This window comes from Centropristis striata, chromosome 4 (genome assembly GCF_030273125.1).
Source record: "Centropristis striata isolate RG_2023a ecotype Rhode Island chromosome 4, C.striata_1.0, whole genome shotgun sequence".
In the NCBI taxonomy this organism is placed as follows: domain Eukaryota; kingdom Metazoa; phylum Chordata; class Actinopteri; order Perciformes; family Serranidae; genus Centropristis; species Centropristis striata.
Window position 1 is genome coordinate 17,387,423 of NC_081520.1, and position 19,545 is coordinate 17,406,967.

General features: G+C 40.5%; 1 protein-coding gene across 1 annotated transcript in view; it reads right to left on the reverse strand.

The window, feature by feature from the left end:
- Positions 1–15,601, reverse strand: part of galnt17 (polypeptide N-acetylgalactosaminyltransferase 17) — a 29,599-nt gene extending 13,998 nt beyond the window's left edge. Inside the window, exons 1-4 of the mRNA XM_059331892.1 lie at positions 14,990–15,601; positions 14,515–14,867; positions 11,019–11,202; positions 5,214–5,380 (exon numbers count right to left, since the gene is read on the reverse strand). Of these exons, the coding sequence (XP_059187875.1) occupies positions 5,214–5,380; positions 11,019–11,202; positions 14,515–14,755 (592 nt within the window). The 5' untranslated portion in view covers positions 14,756–14,867; positions 14,990–15,601. The remainder of the gene's footprint in view (positions 1–5,213; positions 5,381–11,018; positions 11,203–14,514; positions 14,868–14,989) is intronic.
- Between the last annotated feature and the right edge of the window lie 3,944 nt (positions 15,602–19,545).

The window sequence follows — 19,545 nt, forward strand, 5'->3', positions numbered from 1 at the left end:
TAAAAATATTATAGGTAAAAGTATTTCAGCTATTCATCTTTGAGTACTGACCTGTACAAACTGAGGTACAGGCCATCGTAAATGTTGAATAGCTTAATGTCCATTACTTCCCTGAATTATTCGGATGATTATTGTATCAACTAATGCCCAGGACTGACAAAAACCAGCATAACTGGTTATGACTATCATCCCAGTTTGATTACACTGCCACATCACAGATGTAACAAACAAACAAAAACTCCACCACAAGAACACAATTAGTTTTTATAGAAAGAACACAAATGACGCACGCAGAGCAACAGACAGATGACATAAATCTGCTCCCTCTGTTCCCTGCGGTGCTGTTTTGAGCTCCAACAGACTCCAAACAACACCAAACAGGGTCTGCTGCTTCCTGAGCACCAAAGGCTGCTGCACCTTTGATCTCTCAATCAAATCATCAGCCTTTCCCCCCAGGAGCCAAACACTTGCAACACTTCTTCCTCTGCATCACACACGCACGCACGCACGCACGCACGCACGCACGCACGCACGCACGCACGCACGCACGCACGCACGCACGCACGCACGCACGCACGCACGCACGCACGCACGCACGCACGCACGCACGCACGCACGCACGCACGCACGCACGCACGCACGCACGCACGCACGCACGCACGCACGCACGCACGCACGCACGCACGCACGCACGCACGCACGCACGCACGCACGCACGCACGCACGCACGCACGCACGCACGCACGCACACACACACACACACACACACACACACACACACACACACACACACACACACACACACACACACACACACACACACACACACACACACACACACACACACACACTTAAAAATTCCAGAAAAGAACACATTTCTCATGCTGTGTTTTCCATCTCTTTTCTTTTCTTTCTTACTCATACACACTCTTGATCACAAACTCATTTCCCATGCTGTGTCTTCTCTCTCACACACACACACACACACACACTATACATACACACTAGGGTGTATACATTGCAAGGCCACAGAGCCGGGTGCCTCTTCCAGGCGGTGAGATTGGTGAGTGTTATTTGTTAGCATGCTTTGCCCTCTGCGCCTGCAGTCTCTTCTTCTCTGTGATGGATAGCTGGCTCTCAGCCAACCAGCAAATTCAAGTGAGAGAGAAGAAGAGAGGAGAGGAGTGGTGGTGATGTTCAACTCAAACTCTCCAATCTAACACACATACATCCTGCTGCTGGGTTTCATAATTTGGCACGCAGTCATGTTTCCACTAGGGGTAAGAGTGGCCACCGGGAAAGTCTCAGGCCACGTCCTCTCAAAAGTCCTCTCACTCTGCGTATCTCTATTACAAAAAGGCCCCAGAGGGATTTAGAAACTCTGGAGGTGACGTATGGTTTTAGATCGTCGTGTAATCACTTAGCAACAGTTTCGGCCGTGACATCACATACGCGACAGATTAAACACGGGAGACGCAACTGTGGTCGCCATCGCTAACTGTGCATGTCAGCAGCTGATCATAAACAAAGCAGCATGGCTAATTATGCACAATGTCTCCGCTGATCATAAACATAGTGATGGTGAATTAACCGGCATCACTAACTGTACACAGAGTGTCCGGTGCTTGTTGTAAACAAACAGAGATCGCTAAGTGAACACCTCCTGCAGCAGCAGCATAGCTAACTGTTAGCATATTAGCAATTTGCAGACTGGACGCTAAGGGGTTAACATCCCCTTCAGCTCCAGCTGCAGCTGGGAGAGACTGCCGCCAGCCCTGCGGCTCGTTAAGAAGAGTAAGAACGAGTCTCCAAAAGTCTCCAATAACACCAGAAAAAGTCGCTGGATTTGTCTCAAGTCACTTTTTTTGAAAAAAAGTCCTTAAGGGGGTCTGAAAAATCGCTAAATATAGCAACAAAGTTGCTAAGTTGGCAACACTGCTTCGTCGGCTTTTACAAATGGCGCGTGTTGTTGTGGCGTTGAGTACTACGTCACATCCTGCTTAGTGTTCTATCCAACAAATGTAGTGGAAACACCCTAGTGACATCATTACAACAAAGTCGAAAGGGCAAGAAACATTTTCTGTAAAGACGAGCAGAGGGGTGGCAAACAAGTCTACAGTTTAACCAGATTAATAACATTATTGAAGAAAAAGAAAGAAACTTATGTTGTCAATAAACTGGCATTGCACAGGAGAAGTGGGCAGGTCAAAGTCAGAGCCAAAATTGAGATGTGATGGTTTGTAACAAAAAGTTTGGGGAATAATTTAACTGTTCGCCATTGTTTTCTTGTTTTATGATCGTCTGAGTGCTTATAATCATATAGAATATATGCATATATTTGTGACACTTCAGTAGAAATCACTGGGCTTGGCACTGAGCGAAGCAGGCAGGGCAATGAAGCAGGATAGTGCTGAGTGACAGACTGAGACATTGTTGGTTTCGGTCTTTTCATGAGATTTGTTGACAATAAGAGAAAAAGAATTACGGCAGCTTTATCTTTTAAAGCCTTAACTATCTCATCTTTCCTCCTGTTTTCTCCTTATTTGTCTTTGCTTTCCATCCCGTCAGGTCTCTCTCTCTCTCTTCTGGATATCCTTCGCCTTCTACTCTCTCCTCTCTGTCCGACCTTATTTATCTTAGAGCCTCTGTGTCTCTCGTCCGTTCCCTTTCTCTCTCTCTTTCTGCCACTCTCTCTAATAGCCTGGTTTGCTCTTTCAGCCTCTCCTTTCATTCTCTGATGCCTCTTCATCTCTGTTTCTTTCTTATTCCTTCCCCCTTCTTTTCACTTTTCCAAACCCTTCAGCCGTCTTCACTCCTCGACCTTTTCTTTCTTTCTTTCTTTTAGTTTCATCCCCTTCTTCCCTAATTTCTCTCCAACACCAACACCCTTCGCTCTTATCTTTTCTGTACCTTCTCTGTCCTTTTCGCTCTGCCTGGCTTCATCCTCTTCCCCTCCCATCATCTCTCTCTCTCTCTCTGTGTCCCCTCATCTCACAAAGCCCGGCTTGGCAGCCCTGCCCAATAAATAAGACAGGGACATCTCTCCCATGACATCCAATTGTGGTGCTCCGCCTCTATCTGCCTGTCTGCCCTGCAAAAAATCAACACCATCAGTCACCTCAGGAAATGCTGCTTCTCTAAAGCAATGACCGTGGGTTTTGTCAAGGAGACGCTCGTCACCTTGTCATGCCAACGAAGCCATAATAAAAGTTAGAAGCCTTTGTCCCATGCTGCAACGTATCAGCATGGTAGTAAGTAACAGAAAGGGCGTTTCCACTACCGCCCAATACCCGGAATGAGGCGGGTCTCACTCGCCGAAACGCCCCTAATTTAAATACGAGCCGTCCTGAGCGGACTTTTGTCTGGACTTTTTTTGTCCCTGTAGAAGAGCAGGGCCGATTTTCTCCCCTGAAAAAAGCCTGGTTACTGATTGGATAGAACGCTAAGCAGGATGTGAGTAGGACTCGACGCCACAACAACACGAGCCATTTGTAAAAGTCGGCGAAGAAGTGTTGCCAACTTAGCGACTATTATTCAAAAAATTTCTGGTGTTATTGGAGACTTTTGGAGACTCGTTCTTACTCTTCTTAACGATAAGTTAAGACAATATGGTAAAGAAGAGTAAGAGTCGAAGCGACCATTCCTCCTGCAGCAGTCTCTCCCAGCTGCAGCTTGAGCCGGAGGGGATGTTAACCCCTTAGCGTCCAGTCTGCAAATTGCTAATATGCTAACAGTTAGCTCTGTAGCAGTACAGTGTGTATGTGCTGCTGCTGCTGCAGGAGGTGTTCACTTAGCAATCTCGGTTTGTTTACAACAAGCACCAGACACTCTGTGCACAGTTAGTGATGCCGGTTAATTCACCATCACTATGTTTATGATCAGTGGAGACGCTGTGCATAATCAGCCATGCTGCTTTGTTTATGATCAGCTGCTGACGTTGTGCACTGTTAGCGACGGCGGCCACAGTTGAGTGTCCCGTGTTTAACCCGTCACGACGGTCGTAAACCATACGTCACCTCCAGAGTCTCTAAATCCCTCTGGGAGCCTTTTTGTAATGGAGTCACGCAGAGTGAGTGGACATTAGAGAGGGCGTGGCCTGAGACTTTCCCGGTGGCCACTCTTCCCCCTAAAGGAAACACTGCTAAAGTGTTAATTTTGGAGTGTAATGTGTTTTCAAGCCCACTCTGTCTATGCAACAGATAAGATGAAGGAAACTAAACAAATATTCCTTTAATATTCCAGTTGCCTGACAATTACTCAGAGCCAAGAACTTGTCTGGCACATGTCCCCCATCAAACTGTCATTTACGCTTCAGTTTTCATATTGACCGTATACACATGAGAGTGTATCGATCTTCTCATCTCACTCTTGGCAAGACAGCAAAGTGTTTTTCCAGAAACTACTCCTTTGAAGCCACTCTGTTGATTTTTTATGTGATTATAGCATCTGTCACATTATTCTGGCAACAACAACATCAAAAGTTTTCGTTGTAAATAATTAAAGAATAGAGGTAAAACTCCATGCTGCTTTCAGTCCTTTCTTTCCAGTGAACCCGGATTGGTTTAGGGAGGTAACGGCCAAAGTCGGCACGGCAAAGTCAAACATTTTCAATTTCTGAACCTCGTAGCTTTACCTGGTCTGTGTTTCTGTGTTACCAACATCCTAAACACCAAAACTACAACCATCCAGTCCTGCAGCCATTGAGGCACTGGACACAGACCCGCAAGGCGTGGGTTGGGGTGGTGGGGGGGTCAGGTGGATGTTTGCATATCTGTATATGTGTAGGAGATTGGGTGTGTAAGCCTAAGACCCGCCTTTGCCCTTCACCCAATCAGTCCCCGTTTCAGCTCGCTGAAATGTCAAAAGCGATAACATAGCAGTTGCTGTGAAGACAGCCTTGATTAGGCACCAGAGAGCAGCAGACAGTCAATCAACTAATAAATATACTGCATTCCTCAAACTCTTTGCATATTTGATGACGCAGAATTAAAAACAAATTGTGTTGCTCCACCCATTATTGTCTGGAAAGCACAGGGCATTTATCAAACCAAAAGGCATGCTGGGAGAATGTTGTTCTGTACCCTCCTCATCAGCCTCTACAGGCAAATACTCACACTTACAGGAGATAACATTTACAACAGGCTCAGATTAGAAGGAATAAAAGTCACTTTTCTCATTAGGGATTAGGAAGGAAATCTCCCCTTTCTACTGACCGTCGTCGCTGTTGTCGTCCACCAGGATGATTTCTTTGAGCAGGTGAGCTGGAGTGTGATTGACAGCTGAGTGGACGGAGCGCAGGATCACTGACAGAGCCTCGTTGACGAATATGAAGATGAGGGAGATCTGGGGGAGGTCTCTGGGGTAGCTGACCTTTCTGCACCTGCACAGAGACACACAAACACATGCAGATCCCTGTTCAGCCAACCAAACTGGTCAATTCACTGTGTTTCTGCTGCAGATAGGAAGTCTATTTCTTTACTGCCGTTTTGTTTAAACAGCTCTAATGAGCAGGAAACAGACAGAGTGAGCCTTTAGCTCTTAGAACGGGAGAATAAATCAATGCCTTCCTTTGTTTCTCACTTACGTTATCAATAATCTCATTTCCAACATGAATTTAAATGTTAATTTCATGTCATTCTTTAATAAATACATTGTTTATGAAATGTCATGTAAGTTTTTTAATTTTTTCCACTTTAAACTCTTAATCTCCACTAGGATGTCTACATCCTCAGCAGACATTACTCTTTCAGCAGCTGTAGCAGACTTAATAAAGATAGAATGAATATATTGATATCATATGAAACTAGATAACCTAGACATCCATTGGTTCCTACCACATCCTGATAGCTCATTGACAAGGCTGCAAATTGGTAAATGGAAATGGACCTGCACTTATATAGCACATTTCTACTCCCTTTAACTACTCAAAGCACTTTACAGACTGCGCTAATTCACCCACACATTCATACTGGTGGCAGAGGCTAACCTAAACGGTGCCACCTGCCACCATTTGGGGTTCAGTATCTTGCTCAAGGATACTTCGACATGTAGGCTGCCATGGTCAGGGATCGAACCACCGACATCATAAATGCTATCCCTCCCATAAGAATACCAAATATGTAGGGATGAATCTGAGCAACACTTGTGTGGATCTCACGGTTCAAAAGTGTGGTTAGATGGCTATGAGAGTTATTAATAATTATCATAAATAATTATTAATTATAAGAAATTATATGACTTGATTTACTCTAAGTCATAGCTCGTTGGAGCACCACTCTGTAAGAACAGAAAAATATAGCCAATTCACCTAAATCAGTCTCAAAGTTACTAAACTATCAATTTGGAACACTGATTATTAATTATGAATATAATTATAATCAAATTACCATATTAATATTTAGTAGTGGTTGAAGGAATCGTGAATTCTTGTCACAGCAGAGGCCAGCATATCGTTCAGAATGTACAACATTAAATAGACAGTATATGTAATCAAAAGGTATTTATTCTAAAACAAGTAAAGCAAATAAAAGTACACATCTATAAAGTATAGAGAATTACCCTCAGCCAAGCACACCAAATGTCTGAACCTGCGGTTCCTCTCGTACTGAGCAGGATTACTATTGCAACAACACATCATCAGCAGGGTAAAACTAACCTGTCTCACAACGGTCTACATTCAAGCTACATTTTGGCAAGACACAAACCGGCATGGTCATTTTTACAGGGGTCCTTTGACCTCTTCACCTTAAGATATCTGAATGAAAATGGCTTCACGAGTCTCCTACAAGCGTTTAGCAAATCATGCAAATGTTTGCATGGAATATATTTTATAGTTTATTCCCAAATTGATTGTGTATCTAAATATCTCCATGTACTGGGGTCCCAAACTAAAGATCTATCAGATCATCCAGAGGATGGATGGTTTTTCTAGGTATATTGCCAATAAAAGGAGTTTCTGAACAACTTGTGCTTGCCATCCAGTTGCAACTCTAACAGAATTTTTTATTAATAAATCACAGCATGCTTTTTTATTTGGCGTTTCCCAAGGTCTTGGTATATTGGTATTTTGGAGGGATGTTTTTTTATGAGTGGTCAAACATGATTCATTTTTGCACCAAATACTTGTAAAAATTGGTATCAACCCAAAAATTGTTTATGAGACATACCTGAGGATGTGAATAGCTTTCATATACTCATATCATAATGTTCTAAGCCCTTATACACTCATATATACACAACTTATACACAAACTATACACTCAATTTTAAGTTTGACAGGTTCTTGCCTCGAATAACTTGATGATGTTACCACTCCTGTGTGCCTCCCATGAGTTGTGTCCTTAACAAAGTTGGACTTGAATTGAATTGAGTATATGTATCAGAAATATATTTCAACAAGAGACACTTCTTTCAAAGAATTTGGGACTATTTTTTGGAACAGTTGCATAAAAAGCACAGTGCTTGAAGAGGCTCCCTAAATGAAACCAAGCAGCAACTTCTCAGAGTGTAAGAGGAACGTATTAAAATTAAAAAGCCCAGAGGGCTCTGCAGAGAAAACCCAGCAGTAACATATCACACTGATATAAGGAATATAGGTACATAATGTACAAGGCAAGAGTTACCACAGCAGCTATGTTAATAAGAGGTGAGAACAGGAGGAGGCAGGGATGGTGCAAATCAGTGTAACCAGTAGCAGCGTGTCACAGCATGAAAGATTACAAGTGTGAGAGTGTGAATTTGTCACATTACAAGTACAGCTTCATTGACGAATGTGAATGTGTTGGTAAGATGAGCTCATCTGCTCATGGCTCTTCTTTTCTTTAGGATTTTGTTACAAATCTGCCATTATATACCATGACAATCAACACTGACATATCTGTGATGAGCTTCTGTATCAGCTGACTCTTACTGCTGTATATGAATGTAATTATATATAAATACACACTGCAAAAAAAGGGGTGTCAAAAAACAAGATAAAAACACTAAATCTGAGGGAAATGATCTTGCTGCATGGACAGATAATTTCACTTGACAAGATTTCTTAAATTAAGATTGTTAAATCTAGAAATAAGCATGTTGAACGCTTAAAATAGGAAATGAACTCTTAAAACAAGATAAATTATCTAACACTTCTAAATCTACGTTTTTTTTTTTATCTTGGTAAGAACCAAATATTTTGCTGTGTATCCTTTATTTAACCAGGTAAAAGTCTCGTTGGGATTTAAAAAAAATCTCTTTTCCAAGAGAGACCTGGCCAAGAAAGCAGCATAAAAAGAGACACATTACAACATTTAAACACAGTTATCATAAACAATTAAATACAAATCCAGCATCACAACAACAGTGAAGGAGCCTCAGTAGAGACTTATAAGGAGCAGTCACACTGACCAAGGGAAATGATTTCTTTATCCTTTAGAACCGATTTAGATTCAACGATTGTGATCAATTCAGACAATTTCAATTCCTTTTGCAGATTGTTCCATGATAAAAGGGGCATAACTAAAAGCTTTCTGACCTAACTCAATTCTCACTCTTGTACTCTGTACAATAATTTGGGAGCATAGACCATGTTTAGTTTTGTTTCGACACATGTATGTACACAGGTATGAGGGAAGCAGCCTGAGAAAACATTTATAGATAAAAAACTAACCAATGAAAGCCTGCAAACAAACAATTATCAGTACATCCCAAAAACGACCTGGTTTCTTCTTAAGACTACTCGTAGTTTAACATGTGATCTTTGTTTTTTCCATCTGTCTTTATGTATCCTGTGTCTATGTGTGTATACATGTTCGAAGTACATGTACAGGCTGCGAAAACAACTTTCCTTTAAAAAGGACAATAAAGTATCTATCTATCTGCATCTCCTGTTTCACCGTTACCTCCGGCGCTGCAGTGTAGAGGGACCTTCAGCCAAACATAGCAGACTCTGTAGACTCCAGCTTACATGCTGTTGCTAAGCCTGGAGATATCACACCCCAACACGCTTCACACGCCACTTTGATCCCGGCAACATAAAAGACCCCCCGAGTGACAAATGAGAGCTGGATTCTGATCCCTCCACTCCAACACCCACTAACACACACACACAGACACACAGCTGGTGGCGGCACTGGATCGAGGGCTTTCTCATCCTCGCTGACTTTCAAATAAAAGGGCTGTTACTCACTTGACCAGCAATTTGGGCTGGAGACGGAGTCTTTAAAGGAGCATTAATGGAGAAAAAATGGTACCATGCATGCAGAATATACTGCACAGAGGGAAGCATACAAGTTGATGCACACACATGAACAAAGATGTAAACATTCACCAATGACATGCAAGCAAAACTCTAAACATATCCAAGGACTGACTCAGTGTGTGTGTGTGTGTGTGTGTGTGTATGCCTGGAGATCGATAGGCAGCCTGACAGAGCAACTTCATCAATTTTGAAAGTAAGAGGCAGAGAAGCAGAGACAGAGAGTGAGAGATTAAAGGGGACAGGTGAAGGGCCTTACAAGTTAAACCTCTGAAGTCCAGAAGATTTTGGTTCAAATTTGTCAACTTCCTATTCATTAATTTCTGTCTCTGTTCAGCATCTTTCAGTCTGTCCTTACATCACATGTTGTAGAGGGAGCTGCATGAGTGTACCCAGAGAGTCATAGTGACAAGTGTCAGGTTATAATGGCTGCAGTGCACCTGCATGAACATGATTGGATGAGACGAGTCTGCTGATTACCACACAGCTGTAAATGATCCAGTTATTGTGAAGCATGAATGAAACAGCTGATGCCAATCAGCTAATGCAAGTGGGACTCCAGTGCCTGAACTACAGCTATGCTCCGTTTTAATAATTCATCAGTAACATGTCTTTAAATAAACAGCATCAGGGTTTGTCTGGTAAATGCACTGAAACCAAAATCAGTTCTAATGAAGACATGTTGCTCATTATTTTAATGTCATTACACAAGACTTTCAAACAACATTCAATTTATCTCCACTGTTTTGGGTGGAGACAAAAATCTAAGAGATAGATCATTTGTTGTGAACAAACCAAGAAAGTGAATTTAACCCTCTGGAGTCCACGAAAGCGCTGGAGCACGACTTCTTCATGACGTCATGATGTAAAAACCTTCAGCAGCATGGATTCCTGCTGTCAGCTGAACTCTAAAGTTTTGGTAATTCCACAAGTTTCCATGTCCAATTTAATGCATCTACTCTTTTTCAGCAAAAGTTAAAATCACCTCAAGTGTAACATGATTTCCTTTTTTTGCAGGAGATTTTTAAAATTTTGCAGTGTGCGTTTCAACATTTTTAATGCAATATTTGTATTTTTTTGTGTGTGTTCTGTGTTTTTATGTGTTTTATTGTAATTTTTTTGTGTTTCTTGCGTGTTATGTGTTTTTTGTAAAAACACAATTGTTTTTGTTTTTTTATGCGTGTTTTTTGTATTTGTGAGTGTATTTTTGTGTGTTTTTTGTGTTTCAAAATGTTGACCAAGTGTAACACGATTTCACTTTTTTTGCAGAGATTTTTCAAAATTTGCAGTGTGCGTTTCAATATTTTTAATGCAATCTTTTGTGTTAACTTTTTGTGTGATTTTTTTGGGTATTTTTTGTGTGTTTTTTGTAATTTGTGTTTTTTGTAAAAACAAAATTGTGTTTGTGTGCTTTTTATTTGTTTATTTTATTATTATTATTATTATTATTTTATTTTTTGTAATTTTGTTTTTTTTATGTGTGTTTTTTGTGTTTTTGTGTGTTTTTTTGTGTTTCAAAATGTTGATCCAGTCAGTCAAAATGACAAAATAATAATCAGGTGAGGTTGTGCTGAAAAAGATGATACCAGCATGGCATGGTGATCATATGTAAAGTTGCATATACATGCCCTGCTTAGCCTGCTGCCCCCCCGACCCGGCCCCGGATAAGGGGAGGAAAATGGATGGATGGAAATACAGGCAGAATAAATAAAAAAAAGACTCAAAAAACAACAAAATAGCCCCAAACTCCAAAGGGTTAAATCCATTTTAAATGCACTCACTTGCTGGGCCGGTGGTCCGGTATGGTCCGGTCCAGAGAGATCCTGTCACTGAGGTAGGCGTTGTAGCCGTACTTCTCCCTCAGGTATTTAGCGTCGCTCTCCTCGGCTGGTGACAGCGTGGCAGGGAGGCCGCCTTTCCCCCGACCCCCGAAGCCCTCAATCAGGCCCAGAGATTTGGACAGACCTGGGCGAGGCAAACAAGAGAAGATTACATGTCAGGATCCTTTAGTCTGGCTGAGTCACTCTCCTCTCACTAACTGTGGCTTCCAGCCGGTGGCCTGCCTCCACATCACAGCTCCAACCTCACTTGAACATACATTATGTAGTCAGTGGCTGTCAAAACAGGTGAATGTCTGAGCTGAATTCACATTATGACACATTCTGGCACAGATTCACATGTAATACCTTCAATAAATGTGCAGCAGGCTTGCAGCAGTATATCAGTTTCAGGTTATATCATGGAAAGAAACCTGCACTGCAAAAAAGGTGTGTGTAAAAACAAGATAAAAACACTAAATCTGAGGGAAATGATCTTGCAGCATGGACAGATAATTTACCTTGACAAGATTTCTTGAATTAAGAACATATGTGTTGTTTTGTTGCCATATAAAGAAAACAAAAATATCTTCTGAGATTAAGGAACAAAGTCAAATTGATAGAACACATTTTTGGATAAAAAAGAAAACCCCAACAGCAAGTTTCCTCGTGTCATTGCAACAATACCACCTGGAATAGAACTGACGCTGAGCTGATTTCAGATTTTGATTGACTTTCATTTATGAACCAATTGGTAGAGACAACAGCTGCAGTTACAGGATGCAGCTGGGGTTCACAGAAATAGATTTGTTGCCAATCAAAAGGGCTTCAACCAGAATCGTCTGGTTGAAGAGTAACTATTGTTCAATAGTCAGGTGATATCAGCCTCCATACTACAAAAAATGTGTGTCTAAAAACCAGATAAAAACAGTAAATCTGAGGGAAATGATCTTGCTGCATGGACAGATAATTTAACTTGACAAGATTTCTTGAATTAAGATTATTAAATCTAGAAATAAGCATGTTGAACACTTAAAATAAGAAATTAACTCTTAAAACAAGATAAATTATCTAACACTTCTAAATCTGAAGTTTTTTTTATCTTGGTAAGAAACAAATAATTGTCAGGTCACTCTGCTCGGGCCAGTTCATCGCTGCTCGCAGCTTTAATTTATCTTGTTTTAAGAGTTAATTTCTTATTTTAAGCGTGCTTATAACAACATGCTTATTTCTAGATTTAATAATCTTAATTCAAGAAATCTTGTCAAGTTAAATTATCTGTCCATGCAGCAAGATCATTTCCCTCAGATTTAGTGTTTTTATCTGGTTTTTAGACACACATTTTTTGTAGTGTGGAGGCTGATATATTTTGATTTGCTTGTCTTTGTATTAAAATATTTAAAATCATAAGAAAATGCTTCTTCAACCAAAAAATGAACTGTAATGAAAAAATGAAAATGTAGAAATGAAAAATGAATAGTATTAACACGGATAAACCGGGATATTTTCTGAGACGGTTATCACACCATGAAATTCTCATTCTAAGGGCACATTTTGCACATTTGTGCAGTTTCCAGTAGTTCATATATTCTTAGTGATAAAAAAAATAGACTAAACAACTCTGTTTCTAGACTGCAGGCTGCTATTGAGGCTACAGGACTTCTTCTCTGTGTGGCTGGGTTTTATGTGGGATTGTCAGAGTATTTTTTAGTGATTATCGTTCAACGTGATAAGCCGTTTGTTGGCAAACATCCTGCTGAAGTGTCCTGCTCTGCTGACCTCTAACCTCTCTGCTTGAGGAAACACTTTGTCCTGCAGGGACAGAAAAAATATTTGAAGACTATTTAAACTTGAGTCAATTGAAAACGTTAAAAGGACATTTATGCTGGTTGTTTTGTTTTTTGGTGAAAAACACCAATTAGAAATGGCAAAATGTTTTTTCCCTCATAAATTTAGGAGAGCCTTGCATTATTTTTTAGCAAAAAAAAAGTAGCCAGATCCATTTACTTTACCCCATATAAGCCCACATTTGACACATAGGCTATATTGTTATTTAAAATTAGATGTTTCTTTTGCAAATTACTTCATTGTTTACATTTGTTACATAGCTGCAGTGGTTAACTCTTATTTTATTCACAGGTCATAGAAGTTGATTTAGATTTGCAGCTGGCAGTGCATAATCTCATCAAATGAGCTAAAATATAAATTAAAATAATGTGACACTGCAGAAAACATGAAGCTTACCAAATATTTCCTTCTTATATCCAGCAATAGTATCTTAATTATCTTGTTTTGAGTATAATTTACCTACTGACCATAGCTTTATGTGCTTATTTTAAGAATGTGTCTTTTTGTAACAAAAACAAGTGAATAACCTCTTCACAGGGATTTCAGTCTTGTGTAAAGACTTCTTTTTAGGATTGACATTGTGAGCTTTTTCATGCTTTTCAATCTATTCAACTGTTGAATATGGTGAGTTTTTACCTAAAATATTGGTTCAAATTGAGAGTTTTAGTTGCATGTAGTTAAAATGCTATTTCAAAAGCATTTTCTACCACCAGTATCTACCCACAGATACTGAAATGAGAAAAAAATATGCTCGTTTCAAGTATTACTGGGTTATTTTAAGACATCATTGTTTTTTCCAGTTCCTAGATAGTTTTACTTAAAGAAGTCTTACAAAGAAAAATGTACTTACTGCACTGGCAGATAATTTTACTTGTTTCAAGCATGTATTTGCTTAATTCCACTTCTTTATTTCTCATTTTTTGTCAGTTGGTTTTTGCAGTACAGGTGTTTAAGGGGCCAGGGTATTAAAACTATAAGACCTTCAACAATACACTGCAAAAAAAGGTGTGTCTAAGATAAAAACACTAAATCTGAGGGAAATGATCTTGCTGCATGGACAGATAATTTCACTTGACAAGATTTCTTAAATTAAGATTATTAAATCTACAAATAAGCATGTTGAACGCTTAATATAAGAAATTAACTCTTAAAACAAGACTACTCATTTGGAGGGCGACTTTTGTTTTATTTTACTTTTAATATTATTATAATTTTGCATCATTTTATGTGTCATTTTTTCCTATGTGATAGTTACTTGTTTTAATTTAACTTGTGAATTTTAATATAGGTCCTACAGGCCCTGTATAAGCCCTTTTGGGCTTCTTGCCGCTACCTTGCACCTTCCTTTTGTTGTTATCTCTTTATCCTTGTCTTTTGTCTTATTTGTGCAAAATAAAAAAACATCAAACTTCAAATTATCTAACACTTCTAAATCTAAAGTTTTTTTTCTTGGCAAGAAAAAAATAATTTGCAGTGCATTAAAGGAACTTCATCAGAATCTCTCATTACTTTATCACATTTTCATATCAGACTTTCCCTTGACTTTCTCTTGGGGGCCCTGACTTTTCCTTCATTTGCACATTCAGTTTATAGCTCTTCCTCTGTTATTTACCGTTTAACTGTCTGTACACCACATCCTCCAGCGAGCTGAGCCTCTTCAGCAGCACCTCATGGCTGATGCTGGGCCCCTGCGCGGTCCCGTTGCCCCGGGGCCTCTTCCCGTCCGCCGGAGCCTCCGGACCGGCGGCTTGGATGCTGCGTGTGTTGCACTTGGCCCAGAAAGTCATGAACCCGGCCACCGCAAGCACGTTCAGCACCAGTAAAACCCTCCATCTTCTGAACACAAAAGCCATTAAAAAGTCGCCGGTGTCCGGGCTCCGAGTGGTCGTCGGACAGGAGGGGAGGGAGGGAGGGGAGTCTCCGGAGCAGCCGCTGGTACGTGTCACAGATTCAGGGCTCCCTCGGCTTGCGATGCGCGGAAAGCAGGGATATTTCAGCAAGACAGTTAAACCAACACACCTTAGATAGAACAGAAAAAGACAGACAAGCACAAACGTTGCTTCAAATTTCAGAAAATCTGCTCTTACCATTTGGCACAGGGGTTATTTTAGGTTGCATCCCCCTTCTGAGGAAATTTGGGGCGCCTGGCCATCGGCTTTCATCCGCGTCAACGCCACCCCGAGCCGGGCTTTGAGATCATGCACCGAGGATGTAAGACAAAGACACCAGCATATGTTGATCTTGAGGAACAGATACTCCTGAATTATTGAACAGTGAGGATATTACTGAATCTGTCTTTCTTCCCTCCTTTGCGTCTAACAGAAGTCGGCAGTGATGCGACTGAGCGGGACTGCGCGCAGAAAAATCCTCTTGCAGATGCTCAGGGAAAACCTTCCTAACGCGCAGTCAACCTTTGTGCTGCTAGAACGACTGTTCGCACATCATCCCACAGCCGTCACACATTGTAAGATTCACAGTGGGATGCAACAGAGAAAAGACTGCACAGATTATGAGCTATAATATAGCAGCGGCTCCGGGGATGCAGCATCTCCCGGTGAAGCTACAGATGATGCTCGGGGACGCAGAGAGAGAAATGAGCTCCGTCCGGGGTTTCTCCTGTTCCCTTTACATTTTCCTCCCCATTCAGTCAGCGCATACCATCGGTTTTCCTGTTATTCTGCACGCCCTTCTTGTTTGTTGTGCCTTGTTATTTCCTCTAATTCTCCCACACAGCCCTTATAATAAGAAGGGCGCAGGGAAAAACGTGGAGTGGATCCGGTGACGTATTACTTCCCATCAGGTCAGGGGTGGAGGGTGGTGGGTGGGGTGTCTGCTCCCCGACAGCCAATTATCTACAATTAGACAATATTCAAATATCTCACATTGGTTCTCAAATGCGGTTCTTGGGTCCACTGGGAATCCTTGGGGTGGATTCTTGTCATTTATACACAGAACATTGCGTTAATTTCACTGATATTTCAGGTTTTTTCTGGAAATAATAATAATACCTTTATTTATAGAGCACTTTTAAAAACAGCATTCACAAAGTGCTTTGACAGAACAAGCATGGATAAAACTCAAAACACTGAACGAAGAAAAAAAAAATATATATATACACACACACACACAATATATGTATATATATATATATATATATATATATAGGCCTATATACATACACACACACACACACACATATATGTACACACACATACATACACACACGTACATACACATATATATACATATACACACATACACACACACACACACACACACATATACATATATATATATATATATACACACACACGTACATATACACACACACATATACATGCACACACAAGTTAGAAGGACCAACATGACATGAATGCGAGTCTGTAAAAATGTGTTTTGAGAAGTGACTTGAGAAGAATTCACTGATTCAGCAATCAGTGCCATCACCCTCAAAAGGCTGGAACAGACTATGGGAATAGACAGTAACCCAGTTCTGCAGAATATAAAATCATCTCCTACTGTGCTCCTCCTCATAGGGAGAAATCTCATCAGATTAAGGTGCCTGCAGGGAAAAGGTTGAGAACATCTATGAAATGCCATGGTTTCCCTTTGTCCTCCTAGGGAATGTATGTGGTGGAATTAATAAGTGATGGAATAAGTATTCTTACTTTTTGTAAAAAATAAATAAGACTCACCACAATATAGAAATATCCAATTCATGCAAGTACCAAGAGCAAAATGGTAAATATTGTAAAGAATTGTGAAATTTTGCATGCAATTAAGGTTTAGGCAGCATTTTAATGTTGTAACTGGAGGTGGTGCCAATAGCATACGAATATAATATACTATACTATATGTTTGCATTAATTAAAATACTGGTATATTTTTCAGCAGCTTGGATGTCAGTAGAATAAAATATAAAGTATTTCCCTGTGAAGTTGCAAGACTGGTCAATAAGCCTTAAAATTCAAATTTTGTGGGCCTACCTGAGTACATTAGCCTTGGAATTTCCACTCTTATATCAAAACTGTAACACAGCTAGAATAATAAATGTAATTTTTACCTTTGAAGACATCAAGGACACATCAGTATTACAGCATTTCATTCCTATATAGCAAATTGGCCATATATTGTAGAATTTAAGCCTATTTATGTAAAATTGGACGATCCCTTTCATTGGGAATCTGTTGTCTCAGGTCATCGCAGCAATCTGTATGTGTGTGTGTACATGTTAGTTACACTGCCTGCACGTGCACACACACTGTGTCTTTGATGGCTACAATCATCTCAGTTATGTGTCTTTGTTGGATAAAGTTAAACCAAGATGGAATTTGTCCTTTTGTCAGGATTTCTAAACATGTTTCAGCTAAGATTGGTCCAAAGTCAATCCTGGGTCAATTTGCATGCTTTCCTAGCCTGGGTATACCCATGCACTGCACTGCGCACTCGATTTCCTTTCGAACTGCAAGGCGGCAGTGGTGTCCATGGGCAATTCTTAGCCCTGCTTTTGGTATCCAATCACAGAACGGGGAGGGACGGCCAGACGATGACGCGTACTATTGGACAGACGGAAGCTTGTAGTTTTCTTACGGATCCAACATGGCTGCAGCAAACGCCAAGCTCTCTTTGGATCTAGCTGTAGACAGTGTTCTAGATAGTTTAGAGCCAAAGTTTATTTTAAAAGGAGAACAACGTTTGGCTTTACACTCCTGTTTCACCACCAAAAAGGAGGTTTTAGCCTTGCTGAGAAACAGGATTTGGCAAAAGCCTAATCTACCAACTAGCCCCGTTAGCGGCTAAGCTAATGGGGTTTAGCGTGACCCCGGTTGTTGTGGTCGTCTCGCCATTGATCGCCTTGATGGAGAACCAGATAAAGGAGGCAGCCCAACTCGGTATCTCCACGGCACAGCTGGGTCCCGAGGAGGAGAATGCAATCAAGAGTTGCCGATACCAGGTTCTGTTCGGCAGTCCCGAGGCCTGGCTGAGCGATACGATTGGCTAAGAGCTACGTACAGACGCTATGATAGACATTCGTAGCGCCCAATAAACGGCTCTGGACGATCGTAAACCACGCCTCCTCTACGGAAAAATGGTTGTCTCCAGACTATATCTCATTTGTGATTAGTCTTGTGTTAGCCAGGCTAATGCTTTTCCTTACAATTAGGACTGAAAAATTTATCCTGGTAAACAAAGCTTTGGTGCTGGTGTGTAATCAATCTCTCTGTATTTCCATTTAGTGGCCAAAGGAGCTTTAAGATTTGTTGCAGGGGGAAGTTTTATTCTCTGGTGTCAGAGGTAGAAGGAAATGTGTTAATGCTTGTTGTTTTAATGTGTGTTTAAGCTGTTCTTCATACAGAGGCCTACTTATTTGGAGGGCCAAGAATAGAACCCTGTGGTACTCCATTTCTGAAAGCAAAAGGGCTAGCTTTATAGATTTTTAGTGGTGAAAGAATAACATGTTGGTGGTAAAGGTATAATGGGTAACTGATGTTGTAAAACACTTTACAGTACTTCATTTCACAGCATTAAAATGTGCAAGTTTTTGCAGAAATAGGTCACCCAGATAACTCGGATGAATCAAGGAGCTCAGTAACTCTGTAGCTTACTGAGAGACATACCAACTGTGATCTGCAGGGAACCCCAGAGAAAAGAGACAGTCTGAGAGTATTGTGTGCGAGAAAGACTGAGGGAAAGAGAGGTATAGTGAGATCAAAACCAGTTCTAGATTGTGTGAGACGAATCAAGAGACAAACAGAAAGAAACATCAAGGGAGAAGAAGAGAGAGACACACACAAGAAGGCAGACATACAGAAAGACAAGGGGAAAAGAGAGTTTTGGAAAAGGCAGGAGGAGAGCGCAGACACTGGGGAGGAATCAAAATTCAAAGGGAGAAAAATTCCTAAAGCAGTAGAGAGAGACACGCTGAGATGCAGGAGAGAACAAAAGAGAGAAATGTAAGAGGGAGAGATTGTGTGACAGCAGCACAGAAGACAACCGGGTAAAAAAAGAAGTGTAAGAGTAGATTTGACTTGATTCTTGTTGAAGGGGTGAACGTGATATTCTCAAGTACTCTCGTCAATGCCTCGACATGCTATAGAGGAGCTAGGAAAGTGGCCGACAGTTAATGCCCCAAGCAGTCAAGTTGAACTACATTCAACCCCTCAAATTGGGGACAAAATCAATCAAAATTTACGATGTGTGTGTCTGTCAGTGTTTACATTTGCTTTCATGCTATCTTTGGAGCTTGCACTGCATTTCCCTATGGACTCTTGTTGGCATATCCATAGCCACCAACAGTGAACTTTAATTGGAAGCTATAGAACAAAGACAGGAGGTTGATAAATAGAAATATAAGAGGTGGTAGTTCAGCATAAAATTAACTATATACATCTTCAACTCTTTGGAGTTTGGGGCTATTTTGATGGTTTTGACTATTTTTCATTCTGCCTGCAGATAAATGACTTAATGTTTATCATTCCATGGTGGTATAATTTTTCCAGCACAACCTCACATGATTATAATTTTGTCATTTTGGCTTACTGGATCAACATTTTGAACACAAAAAGCATACATAAAAAACAAACAAAATACACAAAAAGACAAAAAACACAGGAAAAATAACTGCCAAAAATTACAAAACACA